General features: G+C 47.1%; 1 protein-coding gene across 1 annotated transcript in view; it reads left to right on the top strand.

The window, feature by feature from the left end:
- LOC128687240 (RING finger protein 150) overlaps positions 1-23,256 on the top strand; it is a gene marked incomplete at its 3' end in the record, with an annotated part of 247,069 nt that overhangs the window by 221,447 nt on the left and 2,366 nt on the right. The window contains 1 exon segment of the mRNA XM_070098467.1: positions 16,919-17,036. Within this exon segment, the coding sequence (XP_069954568.1) occupies positions 16,919-17,036 (118 nt within the window).

The following is a 23,256-nucleotide window of genomic DNA, read 5'->3' as shown; positions in this document are numbered from 1 at the left end:
GAGAGGTGAAGGGAGAGAGGTGAGGGGAGAGTGGTGAGGGGAGAGTGCTGAGGGGAGAGAGGTGAGTGGAGAGGGAAGAGAGGTTAGGGGAGAGAAGTGAGGGGAGAGGAGTGAAGGAAGAGAGGTGAGGGGTGAGGGGAGAGGGAAGAGAAGTTAGGGGAGAGATGTGAGGGAAGAGAGATGAGAGGAGAGGGGTGAAGGAAGAGAGGTGAGGGGAGAGGGGTGAGGGGAGAGAGGTGAAGGAAGAGATGTAAAATAGGTACCTGGGTGTTAGTACCTTACACCTGCTGTCCCTGTTCACCCATCAGTAAATTAGGTACCTGGGTGTTAGTGGACTGGTGTGGGTCACATCCCGGGTGTTAGTGGACTGGTGTGGGTCGCATCCTGGGTGTTAGTGGACTGGTGTGGGTCGCATCCTGGGTGTTAGTAGACTGGTGTGGGTTGCATCCTGGGTGTTAGTGGACTGGTGTGGGTCTCATCCTGGGTGTTAGTGAACTGGTGTGGGTCACATCATGGGTATTAAGGGACTGGTGTGGGCCGCATCCTGGGAGTTAGTGGACTAATGTGAGTCACATCCTGGGTGTTAGTTGACTGGTGTTTGTCGCATCCTGTGTGTTTGTGGACTGGTGTGTGTCACATACTGGGTGTTAGTGGACTTGTGTGGGTCGTGTCCTGGTAGTTAGTGGACTGGTGTTTCTCGCATCCTGGGTGTTAGTGGACTGGTATGGGTCACATCATGGGTGTTAGTGGACTGGTGTGGGTCGCATCCTGGGTGTTAGTGGACTGGTGTGGGTCGCATCCTGGGTGTTAGTGGACTGGTGTGGGTCGCATCCTGGGTGTTAGTGGACTGGTGTGGGTCGCATCCTGGGTGCTAGTGGACTGGTGTGGGTCGCATCCTGGGTGTTAGTGGACTGGTGTGGGTCACATCCTGGGTGTTAGTGGACTGGTGTGGGTCGCATCCTGGGTGTTAGTGGACTGGTGTGGGTCAGTGGACTGGTGTGGGTCGCATCCTGGGTGTTAGTGGACTGGTGTGGGTCACATCCCAGGTGTTAGTGGACTGGTGTGGGTCGCATCCTGGGTGTTAGTGGACTGGTGTGGGTCACATCCCGGGTGTTAGTGGACTGGTGTGGGTCACATCCTGGGTGTTAGTGGACTGGTGTGGGTCACATCCTGGGTGTTAGTGGACTGGTGTGGGTCGCATCCTGGGTGTTAGTGGACTGGTGTGGGTCGCATCCTGGGTGTTAGTGGACTGGTGTGGGTCGCATCCTGGGTGTTAGTGGACTGGTGTGGGTCGCATCCTGGGTGCTAGTGGACTGGTGTGGGTCGCATCCTGGGTGTTAGTGGACTGGTGTGGGTCACATCCTGGGTGTTAGTGGACTGGTGTGGGTCGCATCCTGGGTGTTAGTGGACTGGTGTGGGTCACATCCCAGGTGTTAGTGGACTGGTGTGGGTCGCATCCTGGGTGTTAGTGGACTGGTGTGGGTCGCGTGTTAGTGGACTGGTGTGGGTCGCATCCTGGGTGCTAGTGGACTGGTGTGGGTCGCATCCTGGGTGTTAGTGGACTGGTGTGGGTTGCATGCTGGGTGTTAGTGGACTGGTGTGGGTCACATCCCGGGTGTTAGTGGACTGGTGTGGGTCACATCCCGGGTGTTAGTGGACTGGTGTGGGTCACATCCCGGGTGTTAGTGGACTGGTGTGGGTCACATCCCGGGTGTTAGTGGACTGGTGTGGGTCACATCCTGGGTGTTAGTGGACTGGTGTGGGTCACATCCCGGGTGTTAGTGGACTGGTGTGGGTCGCATCCTGGGTGTTAGTGGACTGGTGTGGGTCGCATCCCAGGTGTTAGTGGACTGGTGTGGGTCGCATCCTGGGTGTTAGTGGACTGGTGTGGGTCGCATCCCGGGTGTTAGTGGACTGGTGTGGGTCGCATCCCGGGTGTTAGTGGACTGGTGTGGGTCGCATCCCGGGTGTTAGTGGACTGGTGTGGGTCGCATCCCGGGTGTTAGTGGACTGGTGTGGGTCGCATCCCGGGTGTTAGTGGACTGGTGTGGGTCACATCCCGGGTGTTAGTGGACTGGTGTGGGTCGCATCCCGGGTGTTAGTGGACTGGTGTGGGTCGCATCCCGGGTGTTAGTGGACTGGTGTGGGTCACATCCTGGGTGTTAGTGGACTGGTGTGGGTCGCATCCCGGGTGTTAGTGGACTGGTGTGGGTCACATCCCGGGTGTTAGTGGACTGGTGTGGGTCGCATCCTGGGTGTTAGTGGACTGGTGTGGGTCGCATCCCAGGTGTTAGTGGACTGGTGTGGGTCACATCCTGGGTGTTAGTGGACTGGTGTGGGTCGCATCCCGGGTGTTAGTGGACTGGTGTGGGTCGCATCCTGGGTGTTAGTGGACTGGTGTGGGTCGCATCCCAGGTGTTAGTGGACTGGTGTGGGTCACATCCTGGGTGTTAGTGGACTGGTGTGGGTCGCATCCCAGGTGTTAGTGGACTGGTGTGGGTCGCATCCTGGATGTTAGTGGACTGGTGTGGGTCGCATCCTGGGGACATAACTGACCTAATTTGCGGGAAATGCTCAGCATAACAAGTGTCTTTCTATATAGTAGTATGTCAGTGATGTCAGCTATGGTCTGTATACCTTGTACATGTTGGGACAAGACCTTCAGGACCCCGCTGAGCGGACCCGACCACCTTCCTCAACTCCAGTTTATAAGAAGGTTGTGGCAGGACCTTCCGGACCCCACCGAGCGGACCCCACCACCTACCTCAACGAAAGTTTTAAAGAAAGAACGTTTGGGTAGGGCCTTCAGGTCCCCGAACAGCAGACCCCACCACCTACCTCAATGAAAGTTTTAAAGAAAGAACGTTTGGGTAGGGCCTTCAGGTCCCCGAACAGCAGACCCCACCACCTACACAACACAACACTACACCACACTACACTACATTACACTACACAACACTACACAACACTGCACTGCACTACACAACACTACACAACACTACACAACACTACACAACACTACACAACACTACACTACACAACACTACACAACACTGCACTGCACTACACAACACTACACAACACTACACAACACTACACAACACTACACAACACTACACAACACTACACAACACTACACTACACTACACAACACTACACAACACTACACTACACTACACAACCCAACACAACACTACACAACACTACACAACACTACACAACACTACACTACACAACACTACATTACACAACACTACACTACACAACACTACATTACACAACACTACACAACACTACACAACACTACACAACACAACACAACACTACACAACCCAACACAACACTACACAACACTACACAACACTACACAACACTACACAACACAACACTACACAACACTACACAACACTACACAACACTACACAACACTACACAACACTACACTACACAACACTACACAACACTACACAACACAACACAACACTACACAACACTACACAACACTACACTACACAACACTACACTACACAACACAACACAACACTACACAACACTACACAACACTACACAACACTACACTACACAACACTACACTACACAACACTACACTACATTACACAACACTACACTACACAACACTACATTACACAACACTACACTACACTATACTGCACTACACTACACAACACTACACAACACTCCACAACACTCCACTACACAACACTACACAACACTACACAACACTATTACACTATGCAACACTACACTACACAACACTACCCTACACAACACTACACTGCACCACACAACACTATGCTACATAACACTACACTACATAACACTACACTACATAACACTACACTACACAACACTACACAACACTACACAACACTACACAACACTACACAACACTACACAACACTACACAACACTACACAACACTACACTACACAACACTACACAACACTACACAACACTACACAACACTACACAACACTACACAACACTACACAACACTACACAACACTACACTACACAACACTACACAACACTACACAACACTACACAACACTACACAACACTACACAACACTACACTACACTACACAACACTACACTACACAACAATACACTACAAAGCACTACCCTACACTACACTACACAACACTACACTACACTACACAACACTACACTACACAACAATACACTACAAAGCACTACACTAGAGAACACTACACTATACTACACAATACTACACTACATAACACTACACTACACAGCATTACACTACACAACACTACACTGCACTACACAACACTACACTGCACTACACAACACTACACAACACTACACAACACTACACTACACTACACAACACTATACACTACACTACACTTCACAACACTACACAACACTACACAACACTACACTTCACAACACTACACAACACTACACTTCACAACACTACACAACACTACACAACACTACACTTCACTATGCTACACCACGCAAGACTACACAACACTACACTTCACTATGCTACACCACGCAAGACTACTCAACACTACACTTCACTATGCTACACCACGCAAGACTACACAACACTACACTTCACTATGCTACACCACGCAAGACTACACAACACTACACTTCACTATGCTACACCACGCAAGACTACACAACACTGCACTAAACTTCACTACACTATGCAACAAAACTCACTTAACTTGGGTTGAGGTAGGTGGTGGGGTCTGCTCGGCGGGGTCCTGAAGACCCTGTCGAAGAGGTGAGAGAGGTGAGGGAAGCGAGGTGAGGGAAGAGAGGTGAGGGAAGAGAGGTGAAGGGAGAGAGGTGAGGGGAGAGGGGTGAGGGAGGAGAGGTTAGGGGAAAGAAGTGAGGGGAGACGGGTGAAGGAAGAGATGTGAGTGGGGAGAGGTGAGTGGTGAGAGGTGAGTGGGGAGAGGTGAGGGGGGAGAGGTGAGGGGAGAGAGGTGAGGGAAGAGAGGTGAGGGGAGAGGGGGAGAGGTGAGGGGAGAGAGGTGAGGGGAGAGGGGGAGAGGTGAGGGAAGAGAGGTGAGGGGAGTGGGTGTGAGGGAAGAGAGGTGAGGGAAGAGAGGTGAGGGAAGAGAGGTGAGGGGAGAGAGGTGAGGGGAGAGGGGTGAGGGAGGAGAGGTTAGGGGAAAGAAGTGAAGGGATACAGGTGAAGGAAGAGAGGTGAGGGGAGAGAGCAGAAAGGGGAGGGGAGAGGGAAGAGAGGTGAAGGGAGAGACGTGAGGGGAGAGAGGTGAGGGGAGAGAGGTGAGGGGAGAGAGGTGAGGGGAGAGAGGTGAGGGAAGAGGGAGAGGTGAGGGAAGAGAGGTGAGGGGAGAGGGGGAGAGGTGAGGGAAGAGAGGTGAGGGGAGAGAGATGAGGGGAGAGGGAAGAGAGTTTAGGGGAAAGAAGTGAGGAGAGAGGGGTGAAGGAAGAGAGGTGAGGGGAGAGATGTGAGGGGAGAGGGGTGAAGGAAGAGGGGAGAGGGGTGAGGGGAGAGAGGTGAAGGAAGAGAGGTAAAATAGGTACCTGGGTGTTAGTACCTTACACCTGCTGTCCCTGTTCACCCATCAGTAAATTAGGCACCTGGGTGTTAGTACCTTGCACCTGCTGTCCCTGTTCACCCATCAGTAAATTAGTTACCTGGGTGATAGTACCTTACACCTGCTGTCCCTGTTCACCCATCAGTAAATTAGGTACCTGGGTGTTAGTACCTTACACCTGCTGTCCCTGTTCACCCATCAGTAAATTAGGTACCTGGGTGTTAGTGGACTGGTGTGGGTCACATCCTGGGTGTTAGTGGACTGGTGTGGGTCGCATCCTGGGTGTTAGTGGACTGGTGTGGGTCGCATCCTGGGTGTTAGTGGACTGGTGTGGGTCGCATCCTGGGTGTTAGTAGACTGGTGTGGGCCGCATCCTGGGTGTTAGTGGACTGGTGTGGGTCGCATCCTGGGTGTTAGTGGACTGGTGTGGGTCGCATCCTGGGTGTTAGTGGACTGGTGTGGGTCGCATCCTGGGTGTTAGTGGACTGGTGTGGGTCGCATCCTGGGTGTTAGTAGACTGGTGTGGGTCGCATCCTGGGTGTTAGTGGACTGGTGTGGGTCGCATCCTGGATGTTAGTAGACTGGTGTGGGTCGCATCCTGGGTGTTAGTGGACTGGTGTGGGTCACATCCTGGGTGTTAGTGGACTGGTGTGGGTCACATCCTGGATGTTAGTGGACTGGTGTGGGTCGCATCCTGGGTGTTAGTGGACTGGTGTGGGTCGCATCCTGGATGTTAGTAGACTGGTGTGGGTCGCATCCTGGGTGTTAGTGGACTGGTGTGGGTCACATCCTGGGTGTTAGTGGAGACTGGTGTGGGTCCTGGGTGTTAGTGGACTGGTCTGGGTGTTAGTGGACTGGTGTGGGTCACATCCTGGGTGTTAGTGGACTGGTGTGGGTCGCATCTGGTGTGGGGTGTGGGTCGCATCCTGGGTGTTAGTGGACATCCTGGGTGTTAGTGGACTGGTGTGGGTCACATCCTGGGTGTTAGTGGACTGGTGTGGGTCGCATCCTGGATGTTAGTAGACTGGTGTGGGTCGCATCCTGGGTGTTAGACCTGGGTGTTAGTGGACTGGTGTGGGTCGTATCCTGGGTGTTAGTGGACTGGTGTGGGTCACATCCTGGGTGTTAGTGGACTGGTGTGGGTCGTATCCTGGGTGTTAGTGGACTGGTGTGGGTCACATCCTGGGTGTTAGTAGACTGGTGTGGGCCGCATCCTGGGTGTTAGTGGACTGGTGTGGGTCACATCCTGGGTGTTAGTGGACTGGTGTGGGTCACATCCTGGGTGTTAGTGGACTGGTGTGGGTCACATCCTGGGTGTTAGTGGACTGGTGTGGGTCGCATCCTGGATGTTAGTGGACTGGTGTGGGTCGCATCCTGGGTGTTAGTGGACTGGTGTGGGTCACATCCTGGGTGTTAGTGGACTGGTGTGGGTCACATCCTGGATGTTAGTGGACTGGTGTGGGTCGCATCCTGGGTGTTAGTGGACTGGTGTGGGTCACATCCTGGGTGTTAGTAGACTGGTGTGGGTCACATCCTGGGTGTTAGTGGACTGGTGTGGGTCACATCCTGGGTGTTAGTGGACTGGTGTGGGTCGCATCCTGGGTGTTAGTGGACTGGTGTGGGTCGTATCCTGGGGACAAAACTGACCTAATTTGCGGGAAATGCTCAGCATAACAAGTGTCTTTCTATATAGTAGTATGTCACTGATGTCAGCTATGGTCTGTATACCTTGTACATGTACTGGTAGTAAGTAAAGATATTATATTATTATTATTATTATTATTATTATTATTATTATTATTATTATGAGTGGTAGTTGTGACTAGCATGATCTTCCTTCTCTAAATTCTACTGGTTTGTGTTGTATTGATCCATAAAGTTTGTAATATGGCATCTCACTAGCCTCTTTAAGACTTGTATTATGTGCTATACTAGGTCTGCTGGTCTGCAGTTTTTGTCTAGGACTCTGCTGTCTTCTTCATACAATAGCGCTGTCTGCTTTCTGGAAGGCAGCAATAATTCAGGACTACGGTGCTAATCACCTGCTCCCAGGCTCAGCAACTGATTATCTCGTCTTCCACTATCTTCTGTAAATATTTCTGCTGTCTCTGTATTTGACTGTAGAAGTCTACTGTGTAGGCGAAACGTTTCAACAATAAATGTTGCACATGTGTCTTAATCTTCGTATTGTATACCATTTTCAACATTTGTACATTCATCACATTATGTCTTTGTATTGATAAAGGCACTGGTTGGCCACACATCTACAAGACACACACATGTCTGCACATGTGTCTAACTCGCCATCTTCCATTTTATATTTGCGAGACTGAAATCTCCAGAGAGGAGATGTTTAGTGTATGAGCTGTGAAGTTTTCTTGGTTTATATACCTGAGCTGTGAAGTTTTCTTGGTTTATATACCTGAGCTGTGAAGTTTTCTTGGTTTATATACCTGAGCTGTGAAGTTTTCTTGGTTTATATACCTGAGCTGTGAAGTTTTCTTGGTTTCTATACCTGAGATGTGAAGTTTTCTTGGTTTATATACCTGAGTTGTGAAGTTTTCTTGGTTTATATACCTGAGCTGTGAAGTTTTCTTGGTTTATATACCTGAGCTGTGAAGTTTTCTTGGTTTATATACCTGAGCTGTGAAGTTTTCTTGGTTTATATACCTGAGCTGTGAAGTTTTCTTGGTTTATATACCTGAGCTGTGAAGTTTTCTTGGTTTATATACCTGAGCTGTGAAGTTTTCTTGGTTTCTATACCTGAGATGTTATATACCTGAGCTGTGAAGTTTTCTTGGTTTATATACCTGAGCTGTGAAGTTTTCTTGGTTTATATACCTGAGCTGTGAAGTTTTCTTGGTTTATATACCTGAGCTGTGAAGTTTTATATACCTGAGCTGTGGCGTTTTCTTGGCTTATATACCTGAGCTGTGAAGTTTTCTTGGTTTATATACCTGAGCTGTGAAGTTTTCTTGGTTTATATACCTGAGCTGTGAAGTTTTCTTGGTTTATATACCTGAGCTGTGAAGTTTTCTTGGTTTATATACCTGAGCTGTGAAGTTTTCTTGGTTTATATACCTGAGCTGTGAAGTTTTCTTGGTTTATATACCTGAGCTGTGAAGTTTTCTTGGTTTATATACCTGAGCTGTGAAGTTTTCTTGGTTTATATACCTGAGCTGTGAAGTTTTCTTGGTTTATATACCTGAGCTGTGAAGTTTTCTTGGTTTATATACCTGAGCTGTGAAGTTTTCTTGGTTTATATACCTGAGCTGTGAAGTTTTCTTGGTTTATATACCTGAGCTGTGAAGTTTTCTTGGTTTATATACCTGAGCTGTGAAGTTTTCTTGGTTTATATACCTGAGCCTGTGAAGTTTTCTTTGTTTATATACCTGAGCTGTGAAGTTTTCTTGGTTTATATACCTGAGCTGTGAAGTTTTCTTGGTTTATATACCTGAGCTGTGAAGTTTTCTTGGTTTATATACCTGAGCTGTGAAGTTTTCTTGGTTTATATACCTGAGCTGTGAAGTTTTCTTGGTTTATATACCTGAGCTGTGAAGTTTTCTTGGTTTATATACTGTGAAGTTTTCTTGATATACCTGAGCTGTGAAGTTTTCTTGGTTTATATACCTGAGCTGTGAAGTTTTCTTGGTTTATATACCTGAGCTGTGAAGTTTTCTTGGTTTATATACCTGAGCTGTGAAGTTTTCTTGGTTTATATACCTGAGCTGTGAAGTTTTCTTGGTTTATATACCTGAGCTGTGAAGTTTTCTTGGTTTATATACCTGAGCTGTGAAGTTTTCTTGGTTTATATACCTGAGCTGTGAAGTTTTCTTGGTTTATATACCTGAGCTGTGAAGTTTTCTTGGTTTATATACCTGAGCTGTGAAGTTTTCTTGGTTTATATACCTGAGCTGTGAAGTTTTCTTGGTTTATATACCTGAGCTGTGAAGTTTTCTTGGTTTATATACCTGAGCTGTGAAGTTTTCTTGGTTTATATACCTGAGCTGTGAAGTTTTCTTGGTTTATATACCTGAGCTGTGAAGTTTTCTTGGTTTATATACCTGAGCTGTGAAGTTTTCTTGGTTTATATACCTGAGCTGTGAAGTTTTCTTGGTTTATATACCTGAGCTGTGAAGTTTTCTTGGTTTATATACCTGAGCTGTGAAGTTTTCTTGGTTTATATACCTGAGCTGTGAAGTTTTCTTGGTTTATATAGCTGTGAAGTTTTCTTGGTTTATATACCTGAGCTGTGAAGTTTTCTTGGTTTATATACCTGAGCTGTGAAGTTTTCTTGGTTTATATACCTGAGCTGTGAAGTTTCTTGGTTTATATACCTGAGCTGTGAAGTTTTCTTGGTTTATATACCTGAGCTGTGAAGTTTTCTTGGTTTATATACCTGAGCTGTGAAGTTTTCTTGGTTTATATACCTGAGCTGTGAAGTTTTCTTGGTTTATATACCTGAGCTGTGAAGTTTTCTTGGTTTATATACCTGAGCTGTGAAGTTTTCTTGGTTTATATACCTGAGCTGTGAAGTTTTCTTGGTTTATATACCTGAGCTGTGAAGTTTTCTTGGTTTATATACCTGAGCTGTGAAGTTTTCTTGGTTTATATACCTGAGCTGTGAAGTTTTCTTGGTTTATATACCTGAGCTGTGAAGTTTTCTTGGTTTATATACCTGAGCTGTGAAGTTTTCTTGGTTTATATACCTGAGCTGTGAAGTTTTCTTGGTTTATATACCTGAGCTGTGAAGTTTTCTTGGTTTATATACCTGAGCTGTGAAGTTTTCTTGGTTTATATACCTGAGCTGTGAAGTTTTCTTGGTTTATATACCTGAGCTGTGAAGTTTTCTTGGTTTATATACCTGAGCTGTGAAGTTTTCTTGGTTTATATACCTGAGCTGTGAAGTTTTCTTGGTTTATATTCCTGAGCTGTGAAGTTTTCTTGGTTTATATACCTGAGCTGTGAAGTTTTCTTGGTTTATATACCTGAGCTGTGAAGTTTTCTTGGTTTATATACCTGAGCTGTGAAGTTTTCTTGGTTTATATACCTGAGCTGTGAAGTTTTCTTGGTTTATATACCTGAGCTGTGAAGTTTTCTTGGTTTATATACCTGAGCTGTGAAGTTTTCTTGGTTTATATACCTGAGCTGTGAAGTTTTCTTGGTTTATATACCTGAGCTGTGAAGTTTTCTTGGTTTATATTCCTGAGCTGTGAAGTTTTCTTGGTTTATATACCTGAGCTGTGAAGTTTTCTTGATTTATATACCTGAGCTGTGAAGTTTTCTTGGTTTATATACCTGAGCTGTGAAGTTTTCTTGGTTTATATACCTGAGCTGTGAAGTTTTCTTGGTTTATATACTTGAGCTGTGAAGTTTTCTTGGTTTATATACCTGAGCTGTGAAGTTTTCTTGGTTTATATACCTGAGCTGTGAAGTTTTCTTGGTTTATATACCTGAGCTGTGAAGTTTTCTTGGTTTATATACCTGAGCTGTGAAGTTTCTGGGTTTATATACCTGAGCTGTGAAGTTTTCTTGGTTTATATACCTGAGCTGTGAAGTTTTCTTGGTTTATATACCTGAGCTGTGAAGTTTTCTTGGTTTATATACCTGAGCTGTGAAGTTTTCTTGGTTTATGTGCCTGACCTGTGAAGTTTTCTTGGTTTATATACCTGAGCTGTGAAGTTTTCTTGGTTTATATACCTGAGCTGTGAAGTTTTCTTGGTTTATATACCTGAGCTGTGAAGTTTTCTTGGTTTATATACCTGAGATGTGAAGTTTTCTTGGTTTATATACCTGATCTGTGAAGTTTTCTTGGTTTATATGCCTGAGCTGTGAAGTTTTCTTGGTTTATATACCTGAGCTGTGAAGTTTTCTTGGTTTATATACCTGAGCTGTGAAGTTTTCTTGGTTTATATACCTGAGCTGTGAAGTTTTCTTGGTTTATATACCTGAGATGTGAAGTTTTCTTGGTTTATATGCCTGAGCTGTGAAGTTTTCTTGGTTTATATACCTGAGATGTGAAGTTTTCTTGGTTTATATGCCTGAGCTGTGAAGTTTTCTTGGTTTATATACCTGAGCTGTGAAGTTTTCTTGGTTTATATACCTGAGCTGTGAAGTTTTCTTGGTTTATATACCTGAGCTGTGAAGTTTTCTTCGTTTATATACCTGAGCTGTGAAGTTTTCTTGGTTTATATACCTGAGCTGTGAAGTTTTCTTGGTTGGTTTATGTAAGTGAGCTGTGAATTTCTCTTCTCTTGGTTGTTTATATACCTGAAACGTAAAGCTAGCCGCCCTGGGATCCTTAGTTACCCTGATGAGTCTTTTGCCTAGTTCCTTAAGGAACTTAGATGCACTCTTTCCCCTGGTCCAAGGGTCCCTGAGTCTGTGGCAACAAATATATAATGATGGTCAAGTTGGCCGTGATAAACCACTTGTAATGGGCCCCTTATCCTGATTTTCTCCACGTTTTTTATGCAAAGTTTTTTGCCTGTCAGCCAAGACTCAACCCAAGAGGTTATTGTCTCCTACCGAGACTCAACCCAAGAGGTTATTGTCTCCTACCGAGACTCAACCCAAGAGGTTATTGTCTCCTACCAAGACTCAACCCAAGAGGTTATTGTCTCCTACCAAGACTCAACCCAAGACGTTATTGTCTCCTACCAAGACTCAACCCAAGAGGTTATTGTCTCCTATACCATGTATGACTACTTTCTTTATCAGTTTCTTATTCAGAATTTTATCAAAGGCCTTACTGAAGTCCATATAGACAATATCTTATTCTTTATAGTGGTCTCCTGCCTCGATTACCTTAGTGACAAAGGCTAGTTTGTTTGTCAGGAACTGTGTCCTGACACGGGTCTTAATTCTAAGATGACCCATACGAGTCTCCGATAAGATATCGATGTAATTCAATTGTCTTGTGGCCGCTATCAGGGTCTTCCTGTAGTCACTGTGTGTTCCACTAGTCTTGCTGTAGTCCCTGTGTATTCCACTAGTCTTGCTGTAGTCCCTGTGTGTTCCACTAGTCTTGCTGTAGTCACTGTGTGTTCCACTAGTCTTGCTGTAGTCCCTGTGTATTCCACTAGTCTTGCTGTAGTCCCTGTGTGTTCCACTAGTCTTGCTGTAGTCCCTGTGTATTCCACTAGTCTTGCTGTAGTCCCTGTGTATTCCACTAGTCTTGCTGTAGTCCCTGTGTGTTCCACTAGTCTTGCTGTAGTCACTGTGTATTCCACTAGTCTTGCTGTAGTCCCTGTGTATTCCACTAGTCTTGCTGTAGTCCCTGTGTGTTCCACTAGTCTTGCTGTAGTCACTGTGTGTTCCACTAGTCTTGCTGTAGTCCCTGTGTATTCCACTAGTCTTGCTGTAGTCCCTGTGTGTTCCACTAGTCTTGCTGTAGTCCCTGTGTATTCCACTAGTCTTGCTGTAGTCCCTGTGTGTTCCACTAGTCTTGCTGTAGTCCCTGTGTGTTCCACTAGTCTTGCTGTAGTCCCTGTGTATTCCACTAGTCTTGCTGTAGTCCCTGTGTGTTCCACTAGTCTTGCTGTAGTCCCTGTGTATTCCACTAGTCTTGCTGTAGTCCCTGTGTGTTCCACTAGTCTTGCTGTAGTCCCTGTGTGTTCCACTAGTCTTGCTGTAGTCCCTGTGTGTTCCACTAGTCTTGCTGTAGTCCCTGTGTGTTTCACTAGTCTTGCTGTAGTCCCTGTGTGTTCCACTAGTCTTGCTGTAGTCCCTGTGTGTTCCACTAGTCTTGCTGTAGTCCCTGTGTGTTTCACTAGTCTTGCTTTAGTCCCAGTGTGTTCCACTAGACTTGCTGTAGTCCCTGTGTGTTCCACTAGTCTTGCTGTATTCCCTGTGTGTTCCACTAGTCTTGCTGTAGTCCCTGTGTGTTCCACTAGTCTTGCTGTAGTCCCTGTGTGTTCCACTAGTCTTGCTGTAGTCCCTGTGTGTTCCACTAGTCTTGCTGTAGTCCCTGTGTGTTCCACTAGTCTTGTTGTAGTCCCTGTGTGTTCCACTACTCATGCTGTAGTCCCTGTGTGTTCCACTAGTCTTGTTGTAGTCCCTGTGTGTTCCACTAGTCTTGCTGTAGTCCCTGTGTGTTCCACTAGCCTTGCTGTAGTCCCTGTGTGTTCCACTAGTCTTGCTGTTGTCCCTGTGTGTTCCACTAGTCTTGCTGTAGTCCCTGTGTGTTCCGCGGCAAAATATTATATGTACAGCAATGGGCCGAGACCATCAGGTCTCCCCATCATTGTCTCTGGTCTTTGTGATGGGTGGTCGGCCATCAGGTCTCCCCATCATTGTCTCTAGTCCCTGTGATGGGTGGTCGACCATCAGGTCTCCCCATCATTGTCTCTGGTCCCTGTGATGGGTGGTCGACCATCAGGTCTCCCCATCATTGTCTCTGGTCCCTGTGATGGGTGGTCGACCATCAGGTCTCCCCATCATTGTCTCTGGTCCCTGTGATGGGTGGTCGACCATCAGGTGTCCCCATCATTGTCTCTGGTCCCTGTGATGGGTGGTCGATGATCAGGTCTCCCCATCATTGTCTCTGGGCCCTGTGATGGGTGATCGACCATCAGGTCTCCCATCATTGTCTCTGGGCCCTGTGATGGGTGGTCGACCATCAGGTCTCCCCATCATTGTCTCTGGTCTCTGGTCTTTGTGATGGGTGGTCGACCATCAGGTCTCCCCATCGTTGTCTCTGGTCCCTGTGATGGGTGGTCGACCATCAGGTCTCCCCATCGTTGTCTCTGGTCCCTGTGATGGGTGGTCGACCATCAGGTCTCCCCATCAGGTCTCCCCATCGTTGTCTCTGGTCCCTGTGATGGGTGGTCGACCATCAGGTCTCCCCATCATTGTCTCTGGTCCCTGTGATGGGTGGTCGACCATCAGGTCTCCCCATCATTGTCTCTGGTCTTTGTGATGGGTGGTCGACCATCAGGTCTCCCCATCGTTGTCTCTGGTCCCTGTGATGGGTGGTCGACCATCAGGTCTCCCCATCATTGTCTCTGGTCTTTGTGATGGGTGGTCGGATAAAATGCCAGTAAATTCCTAAGGCAGAAACGCACCTATGTAAAACCATACTGAGATTTGTTGATCAAATTATACCTTTCAGAGTAGCTTCCAGTTGCATCAGGAATTATTGATACCATCAACTTTCTCACAGTTGAGGCTACGTTGATTGATCTATAAAGTATACCTAGCAACCTATCTCTCGCTATGTAACTGTCAACCACATTGCCAGTTTCTATTTTCTAGCATGATATATGGTATAATACCTGGTATAATATCTGGTGTAATACCTAGTGTAATATATGGTATAATACCTGGTATTATACCAGGTATTATACTAGGTATTATACCAGGTATTATACTAGGTATTATACCAGGTATTATACTAGGTATTATACCAGGTATTATACTAGGTATTATACCAGGTATTATACCAGGTATTATACTAGGTATTATACTAGGTATTATACCAGGTGTTATACCAGGTATTGTACCTGGTATAACACCGGTGAACCTACTACCAACGTAATTCATACAGGAGTCTGTCACACCACGATCGATACGCGTGTACACTGGAGCGCTCTTAGCAGCTGCGTAGCCAGTGCGCTGTCAAATGAGTTCGCTAATCTGTAAATAATCATGCATAATCTTCCCTAACCTAACGGATTAATATAGTGTAAGTTTATACCGAACGTACTGAAATTAATGTTAAAAATCTCATAAGACGCACACAACCCACATATAGGAAAGAGAAGCTTACGACGACATTTCTGTCCGATTTGGACTATAAACGAAGTCACACAGTGTGACTTTGTAAATGTAGATGAATGGTTCAGAGAACCGACATGTTGATAAATTAGACACATGTGCAACTCTTGGGTATCTTTATTGAGGAAACGTTTCGCCACACAGTGGCTTCATCAGTCCATACGTAGGAGAAACTTGAAGAATAGGAGGAGAATGAGGTAATCAGTCCCTCAACCTTGAGTCGATGTGTTCAGTCCATCAATCTTGAATAGAATACGGCATACGTACTGAGAAGGAGCTTATAAACCGTATGGCAGGAGAGGTGAAGCAGTCATAGGTGGTGTCACATTTGTTCAATGTGGAAGTAGGTCGTGCCCAAGAATTAGGCAAGCGAAGAATTCCTAAGTATTAAGATCAACATGTCGGTTCTCTGAACCATTCATCTACAAATCTGTCAGACACTGCAACTTCTTGGGATCTTAATACTTGGGAATTCTTCGCTTGCCTAATTCTTGGGCACGACCTACTTCCACATTGAACAAATGTGACCCGACCTATGACTGCTGCACCTCTCCTGCCATACGGTTTATAAGCTGCTTCTCCGCTGATATGCCGTATTCTATTCAAGATTGATGGACTGAACACATCGACTCAAGGTTGAGGGACTGATTACCTCATTCTCCTCCTGTTCTTCAAGTTTCTCCTATGTATGGACTGATGAAGCCACTGTGTGGCGAAACGTTTCCTCAATAAAGATTCCCAAGAGTTGCACATGTGTCTAATTTATCGACTTTGTAAATGGTTCAAGTCGGACCGAAACGTTGTGGTCAGCTCCTCTCTTCTATATGTTGGTTGTTTATGTATTGTTCCAGTCACTATATTGTGTCTTGCTGTTCTTATCTTATAACAAGATTCACGTACACAAATTACGATGTAGTTGTACGTGAATGATGTACAATACCGACAACATGAAGAATTAAACACATGCCAAACATCTGCGTATCTTTATTGTAGACGTTTCGGGGCCCAAGACTGTTCAACTGCTTCCCAGCATACATAAGGGGGATTACCAATAGACCCCTGACTGTCTTCAAGAAGGTACTGGACAGGCACCTAAAGTCAGCACCTGACCAACCGGGCTGTGGTTCGTACGTCAGCTTGCGTGCGGCCAACAGTAACAGCCTGGTTGATCAGACCCTGATCCACCATGAGGCCTGGTCTCAGACCGAGCCGCGGGGGCGCTGACTCCCGAAATCCTCTCCAGGTAAACTCCAGGTAATCAGTCCCTCAGCCTTGGAGTTGGTGGAGACCATCGTAGTCTTCGAGACTTGAAGTCTCCGGTGGTCTCCACCAACTCCAAGACTGACTATCTCGTCTTTTGTATATATTTCTACATCACATTATGTTCTTGTATTAATAAAAGCCACTGGAGGGCGAAACGTCTACAAATCAAGATACCCAGATGCTGCACGTGTGTTTAATCTTCTTCACAAATAACAATATACAACATAGTCACTGCGCACTACCAGTGCATACAGTTTCCATCAGTAGTGACATGTTTGGCACTAAAATGCTGTGTTTGTTCCACAGAACGTCCGTGTTGTTCGTGTCCGTGTCGTTCATCATCCTGATGGTGATATCCCTGGCCTGGCTTATCTTCTACTATATCCAGAGGTTCAGGTATATCCACGCCAAGGATAGACTGGCTGTGAGTACCATATTACCCTTCAACCACCCTCACGTATCATTCTGACCACCCTCAGGCAGGTATTCTGACCACCCTCAGACAGGTATCATTCTGACCACCCTCAGACAGGTATCATTCTGACCACCCTCAGACAGGTATCATTCTGACCACCCTCAGGCAGGTATCATTCTGACCACCCTCAGGCAGGTATCATTCTGACCACCCTCAGGCAGGTATCATTCTGACCACCCTCAGGCAGGTATCATTCTGACCACCCTCAGGCAGGTATCATTCTGACCACCCTCAGGCAGGTATCATTCTGACCACCCTCAGGCAGGTATCATTCTGACCAACCTCAGACAGGTATCATTCTGACCACCCTCAGGCAGGTATCATTCTGACCACCCTCAGGCAGGTATCATTCTGACCACCCTCAGGCAGGTATCATTCTGACCAACCTCAGACAGGTATCATTCTGACCACCCTCAGACAGGTATCATTCTGACCACCCTCAGGCAGGTATCATTCTGACCACCCTCACGTATCATTCTGACCACCCTCACGTATCATTCTGACCACCCTCACGTATCATTCTGACCACCCTCACGTATCATTCTGACCACCCTCACGTATCATTCTGACCACCCTCACGTATCATTCTGACCACCCTCAGGTATTCTGACCACCCTCAGGTATCATTCTGACCACCCTCAGACAGGTATCATTCTGACCACCCTTAGACAGGTATCATTTTGATGATCCTCAGACAGGTATCATTCTGACCACCCGCAGACGACAAGTATTCTAACCACCCTCAGACAGGTATCAGTATGACCACCCTCAGACAGGTATCATTCTGACCACCCTCAGACAGGTACTATTCTGACCACACTCAGGTATCATTCTGACCGCCCTCAGACAGGTATCATTCTGACCACCCTCAGACAGGTATTCTGACCACCCTCAGGTATCATTCTGACCACCCTCAGACAGGTATCATCCTGACCACCCTCAGGCAGGTATTCTGACCACCCTCAGGCAGGTATCATTCTGACCACCCTCAGACAGGTATCATTCTGACCACCCTCAGACAGGTATCATTCTGACCACCCTCAGACAGATATTTTGACCACCCTCAGACAGGTATTCTGACCACCCTCAGACAGGTATCATTCTGACCACCCTCAGACAGGTATACTGACCACCCTCAGACGGGTATCATTCTGACCACCGTCAGGCAGGTATTCTGACCACCTCAGGTATCATTCTGACCACCCTCAGACAGGTATTCTGACCACCCTCAGACAGGTATCATTCTGACCACCCTCAGACAGGTATCATTCTGACCACCCTCAGATAGGTATCATTCTGACCACCCCCAGGCAGGTATTCTGATCACCCTCAGACAGGTATTCTGACCACCCTCAGACAGGTATCATTCTGACCACCCTCAGACAGGTATTCTCACCACCCTCAGGCAGGTATCATTCTGACCACCCTCAGACAGGTATCATTCTGACCACCCTCAGACAGGTATCATTCTGACCACCCTCAGGGAGGTATTCTGGCCACCCTCAGGGAGGTATTCTAACCACCCTCAGACAGGTATCATTCTGACCACCCTCAGGCAGGTATTCTGACCACCCTCAGGGAGGTATCATTCTGACAACCCTCAGGTATTCTGACCACCCTCAGACAGGTATTCTGACCACCCTCAGGCAGGTATTCTGACCACCCTCAGGGAGGTATCATTCTGACCACCCTCAGGTATTCTCACCACCCTCACACAGGTATCATTCTGACCACCCTCAGGCAGGTATTCTGACCACCCTCAGACAGGTATCATTCTGACCACCCTCAGACAGGTATCATTCTGACCACACTCAGGTATCATTCTGACCACCCTCAGACAGGTATCATTCTGACCACCCTCAGAAAGGTATCATTCTGACCACCCTTAGACAGGTATAATTCTGACCACCCTCAGACAGGTATCATTCTGACCACCCTCAGACAGGTATAATTCTGACCACCCTTAGACAGGTATCATTCTGATGATCCTCAGACAGGTATCATTCTGACCACCCTTAGACAGGTATCAGTCTGACCACCCTCAGACAGGTATCATTCTGACCACCCTCAGGTATCATTCTGACCACCCTCAGGTATCATTCTGACCACCCTCAGACAGGTATCATTCTGACCACCCTCAGACAGGTATTCTCACCGCCCTCAGACAGGTATCATTCTGACCTCCCTCAGACAGTTATCATTCTGACCACCCTCAGGTATCATTCTGACCACCCTCAGACAGGAATCATCCTGACCACCCTCAGGCAGGTATTCTGACCACCCTCAGGCAGGTATCATTCTGACCACCCTCACACAGGTATCATTCTGACCACCCTCACACAGGTATCATTCTGACCACCCTCAGACAGGTATTCTGACCACCCTCAGACAGGTATTCTGACCACCCTCAAACAGGTATCATTCTGACCACCCTCAGACAGGTATTCTGACCACCCTCAGACAGGTATTCTGACCACCCTCAGACAAGTATTCTGACCACTCTCGTACAAGTATTCTGAGCACCCTCAGACAGGTATCATTCTGACCACCCTCAGACGGGTATCATTCTGACCACCGTTAGGCAGGTATCAGTCTGACCACCCTCAGACAGGTATTCTGACCACCCTCAGACAGGTATTCTGACCACCCTCAGACAGGTATCATTCTGACCACCCTCAGACAGGTATTCTGACCACCCTCAGACAGGTATCATTCTGACCACCCTCAGACAAGTATTCTGACCACTCTCATACAAGTATTCTGAGCACCCTCAGACAGGTATCATCCTGACCACCCTCAGACGGGTATCATTCTGACCACCCTCAGACGGGTATCATTCTGACCACCGTTAGGCAGGTATCATTCTGACCACCTCATGTATCATTCTGACCACCCTCAGACAGGTATTCTGACCACCCTCAGACGTGTTTCATTCTGACCACCGTTAGGCAGGTATCATTCTGACCACCTCTGGTATCATTCTGACCACCCTCAGACATGTATCATTCCGACCACCCTCAGATAGGTATTCTGAGCACCCTCAGACAGGTATCATTCTGACCAGCCTCAGACAGGTATCATTCTGAACACCCTCAGACAGGTATCATTCTGACCACCCTCAGACAGGTATCATTCTGACCACCCTCAGACAGGTATCATTCTGACCACCATCAGGCAGGTATCATTCTGACCACCCTCAGACAGGTATCATTCAGACCACCCTCACACAGGTATTCTGACCACCCTCAGACAGGTATCATTCTGACCACCCTCAGACAGGTATCATTCCGACCACCCTCAGACAGGTATTCTGACCACTCTCAGACAGGTATCATTCTGACCACCCTCAGGCAGGTATTCTGACCTCCCTCAGACACGTATTCTGACCACCCTCAGACGGGTATCATTCTGACCACCGTCAGGCAGGTATTCTGACCACCTCAGGTATCATTCTGACCACCCTCAGACAGGTATTCTGACCACCCTCAGAGGTATTCTGACCACCCTCAGGCAGGTATTCTGACCACCCTCAGACAGGTGTCATTCTGACCACCCTCAGACAGGTATCATCTTGACCACCCTCAGGCAGGTATTCTGACCACTTTCAGACAGGTATTCTGACCACCCTCAGCCAGGTATCGTTCTGACCACCCTCAGACAGGTATCATTCTGACCACCCAAAGGCAGGTATTCTGACCACCCTCAGACAGGTATCATTCTGACCACCCTCAGACAGGTATTTTGACCACCCTCAGGCAGGTATTCTGACCACCTTCAAATAGGTATTCTGACCACCCCCAGGCAGGTATTCTGACCACCCTCAGACAGGTATTCTGACCACCCTCAGACAGGTATCATTCTGACCACCCTCAGGTATTCTGACCACCCTCAGGCACGTATCATTCTGACCACCCTCAGACAGGTATCATTCTGACCATCCTCAATGAGGTATTCTGACCACCCTCAGGGAGGTATCCTGACCACCCTCAGACAGGTATTCTGACCACCCTCAGGCAGGTATTCTGACCACCTTCAGACAGGTATCATTCTGACCACCCTCAGGGAGGTATCATTCTGACCACCCTCAGGTATTCTGACCACCCTCAGGCAGGTATCTTTCTGACCATCCTCAGACAGGTATTCTGACCACCCTCAGACAGGTATCATTCTGACCACCCTCAGACAGGTATTCTGACCACCCTCAGGCAGGTATCATTCTGACCACCCTCAGGCAGGTATTCTGACCACCCTCAGGCAGGTATTCTGACCACCCTCAGACAGGTATCATTCCGACCACCTTCAGGCAGGTATCACTCTGACCACCCTCAGACAGGTATTCTGACCACCCTCAGGGAGGTATTCTGACCACCCTCAGGGAGGTATTCTAACCACCCTCAGACAGGTATTCTGACCACCCTCAGGCAGGTATTCTGACCACCCTCAGACAGGTATTCTGACCACCCTCAGGTATTCTGACCACCCTCAGGCAGGTATCATTCTGACCATCCTCAGACAGGTATTCTGACCACCCTCAGGCAGGTATCATTCTGACCACCCTCAGGCAGGTATTATGACCACCCTCAGGCAGGTATTCTGACCACCCTCAGACAGGTATCATTCCGAGCACCCTCAGGCAGGTATCATTCTGACCACCCTCAGACAATTATCATTCTGACCACCCTCAGGCAGGTATCATTCTGACCACCCTCAAGCAGGTATTATGACCACCCTCAGGCAGGTATTCTGACCACCCTCAGACAGGTATCATTCCGACCACCCTCAGGCAGGTATCATTCTGACCACCCTCAGGCAGGTATCATTCTGACCACCCTCAGGCAGGTATCATTCTGACCACCCTCAGACAAGTATCAACACACTAGCAACACTTGGGTATCATGTTGAACAAGTTTCGCCAAAGAGTAGTTCTTTATTGCATTGAAAATGCCACTGGATGGGCGAAACGTCTCTGCAATAAAGATACCCAAGTGTTGCACATGTGTCTTAAAAACAAGCAACCTTTGGCTGAAGAAGTACTTCCTGAAGTCCACCTTGATAAGGCCACAGTATAATACACACACTGCTGGTGTCTCCACAGTGTAACTGTCATATAGGATAGTGTAGCAACACTCTGCTGGTGTTCCGGCAGTGTAACTATCATATAGGATAGTGTAGCAACACACTGCTGGTGTCTCCACACTGTAACTATCATATAGCATAGTGTAGCAACACTCTGCTGGTGTTCCGGCAGTGTAACTATCATATAGGATAGTGTAGCAACACACTGCAGGTGTCTCCACAGTGTAACTATCATATAGGATAGTGTAGCAACACACTGCTGGTGTCTCCACAGTGTAACTATCATATAGGATAGTGTAGCAACACACTGCTGGTGTTCCGGCAGTGTAACTATCATATAGGATAGTGTAGCAACACCGCAGGTGTCTCCACATTGTAACTATCATATAGGATAGTGTAGCAACACTCTGCTGGTGTTCCGGCAGTGTAACTATCATATTGGATAGTGTAGCAACACACTGCAGGTGTCTCCACAGTGTAACTATCATATAGGATAGTGTAGCAACACCGCAGGTGTCTCCACATTGTAACTATCATATAGGATAGTGTAGCAACACTCTGCTGGTGTTCCGGCAGTGTAACTATCATATAGGATAGTGTAGCAACACACTGCAGGTGTCTCCACATTGTAAGTATCATATAGGATAGTGTAGCAACACACTGCTGGTGTCCCCACAGTGTAACTATCATATAGGATAGTGTAGCAGCACACTTCTGGTGTCTCCACAGTGTAACTATCATATAGGATAGTGTAGCAACACACTGCTGGTGTCCCCACAGTGTAACTATCATATAGGATAGTGTAGCAACACTCTGCTGGTGTTCCGGCAGTGTAACTATCATATAGGATAGTGTAGCAACACACTGCAGGTGTCTCCACATTGTAACTATCATATAGGATAGTGTAGCAACACACTGCTGGTGTCTCCACAGTGTAACTATCATATAGGATAGTGTAGCAACACACTGCTGGTGTCTCCACAGTGTAACTATCATATAGGATAGTGTAGCAACGCACTGCTGGTGTCCCCACAGTGTAACTATCATATAGGATAGTGTAGCAACAAACTACTGGTGTTCCCACAATGTAACT

Source organism: Cherax quadricarinatus, chromosome 62 (genome assembly GCF_038502225.1).
Source record: "Cherax quadricarinatus isolate ZL_2023a chromosome 62, ASM3850222v1, whole genome shotgun sequence".
Lineage (NCBI taxonomy): Eukaryota > Metazoa > Arthropoda > Malacostraca > Decapoda > Parastacidae > Cherax > Cherax quadricarinatus.
The sequence above is the reverse complement of the archived record's forward strand: the minus strand, read 5'-3'. Positions and strand labels throughout refer to the sequence as shown.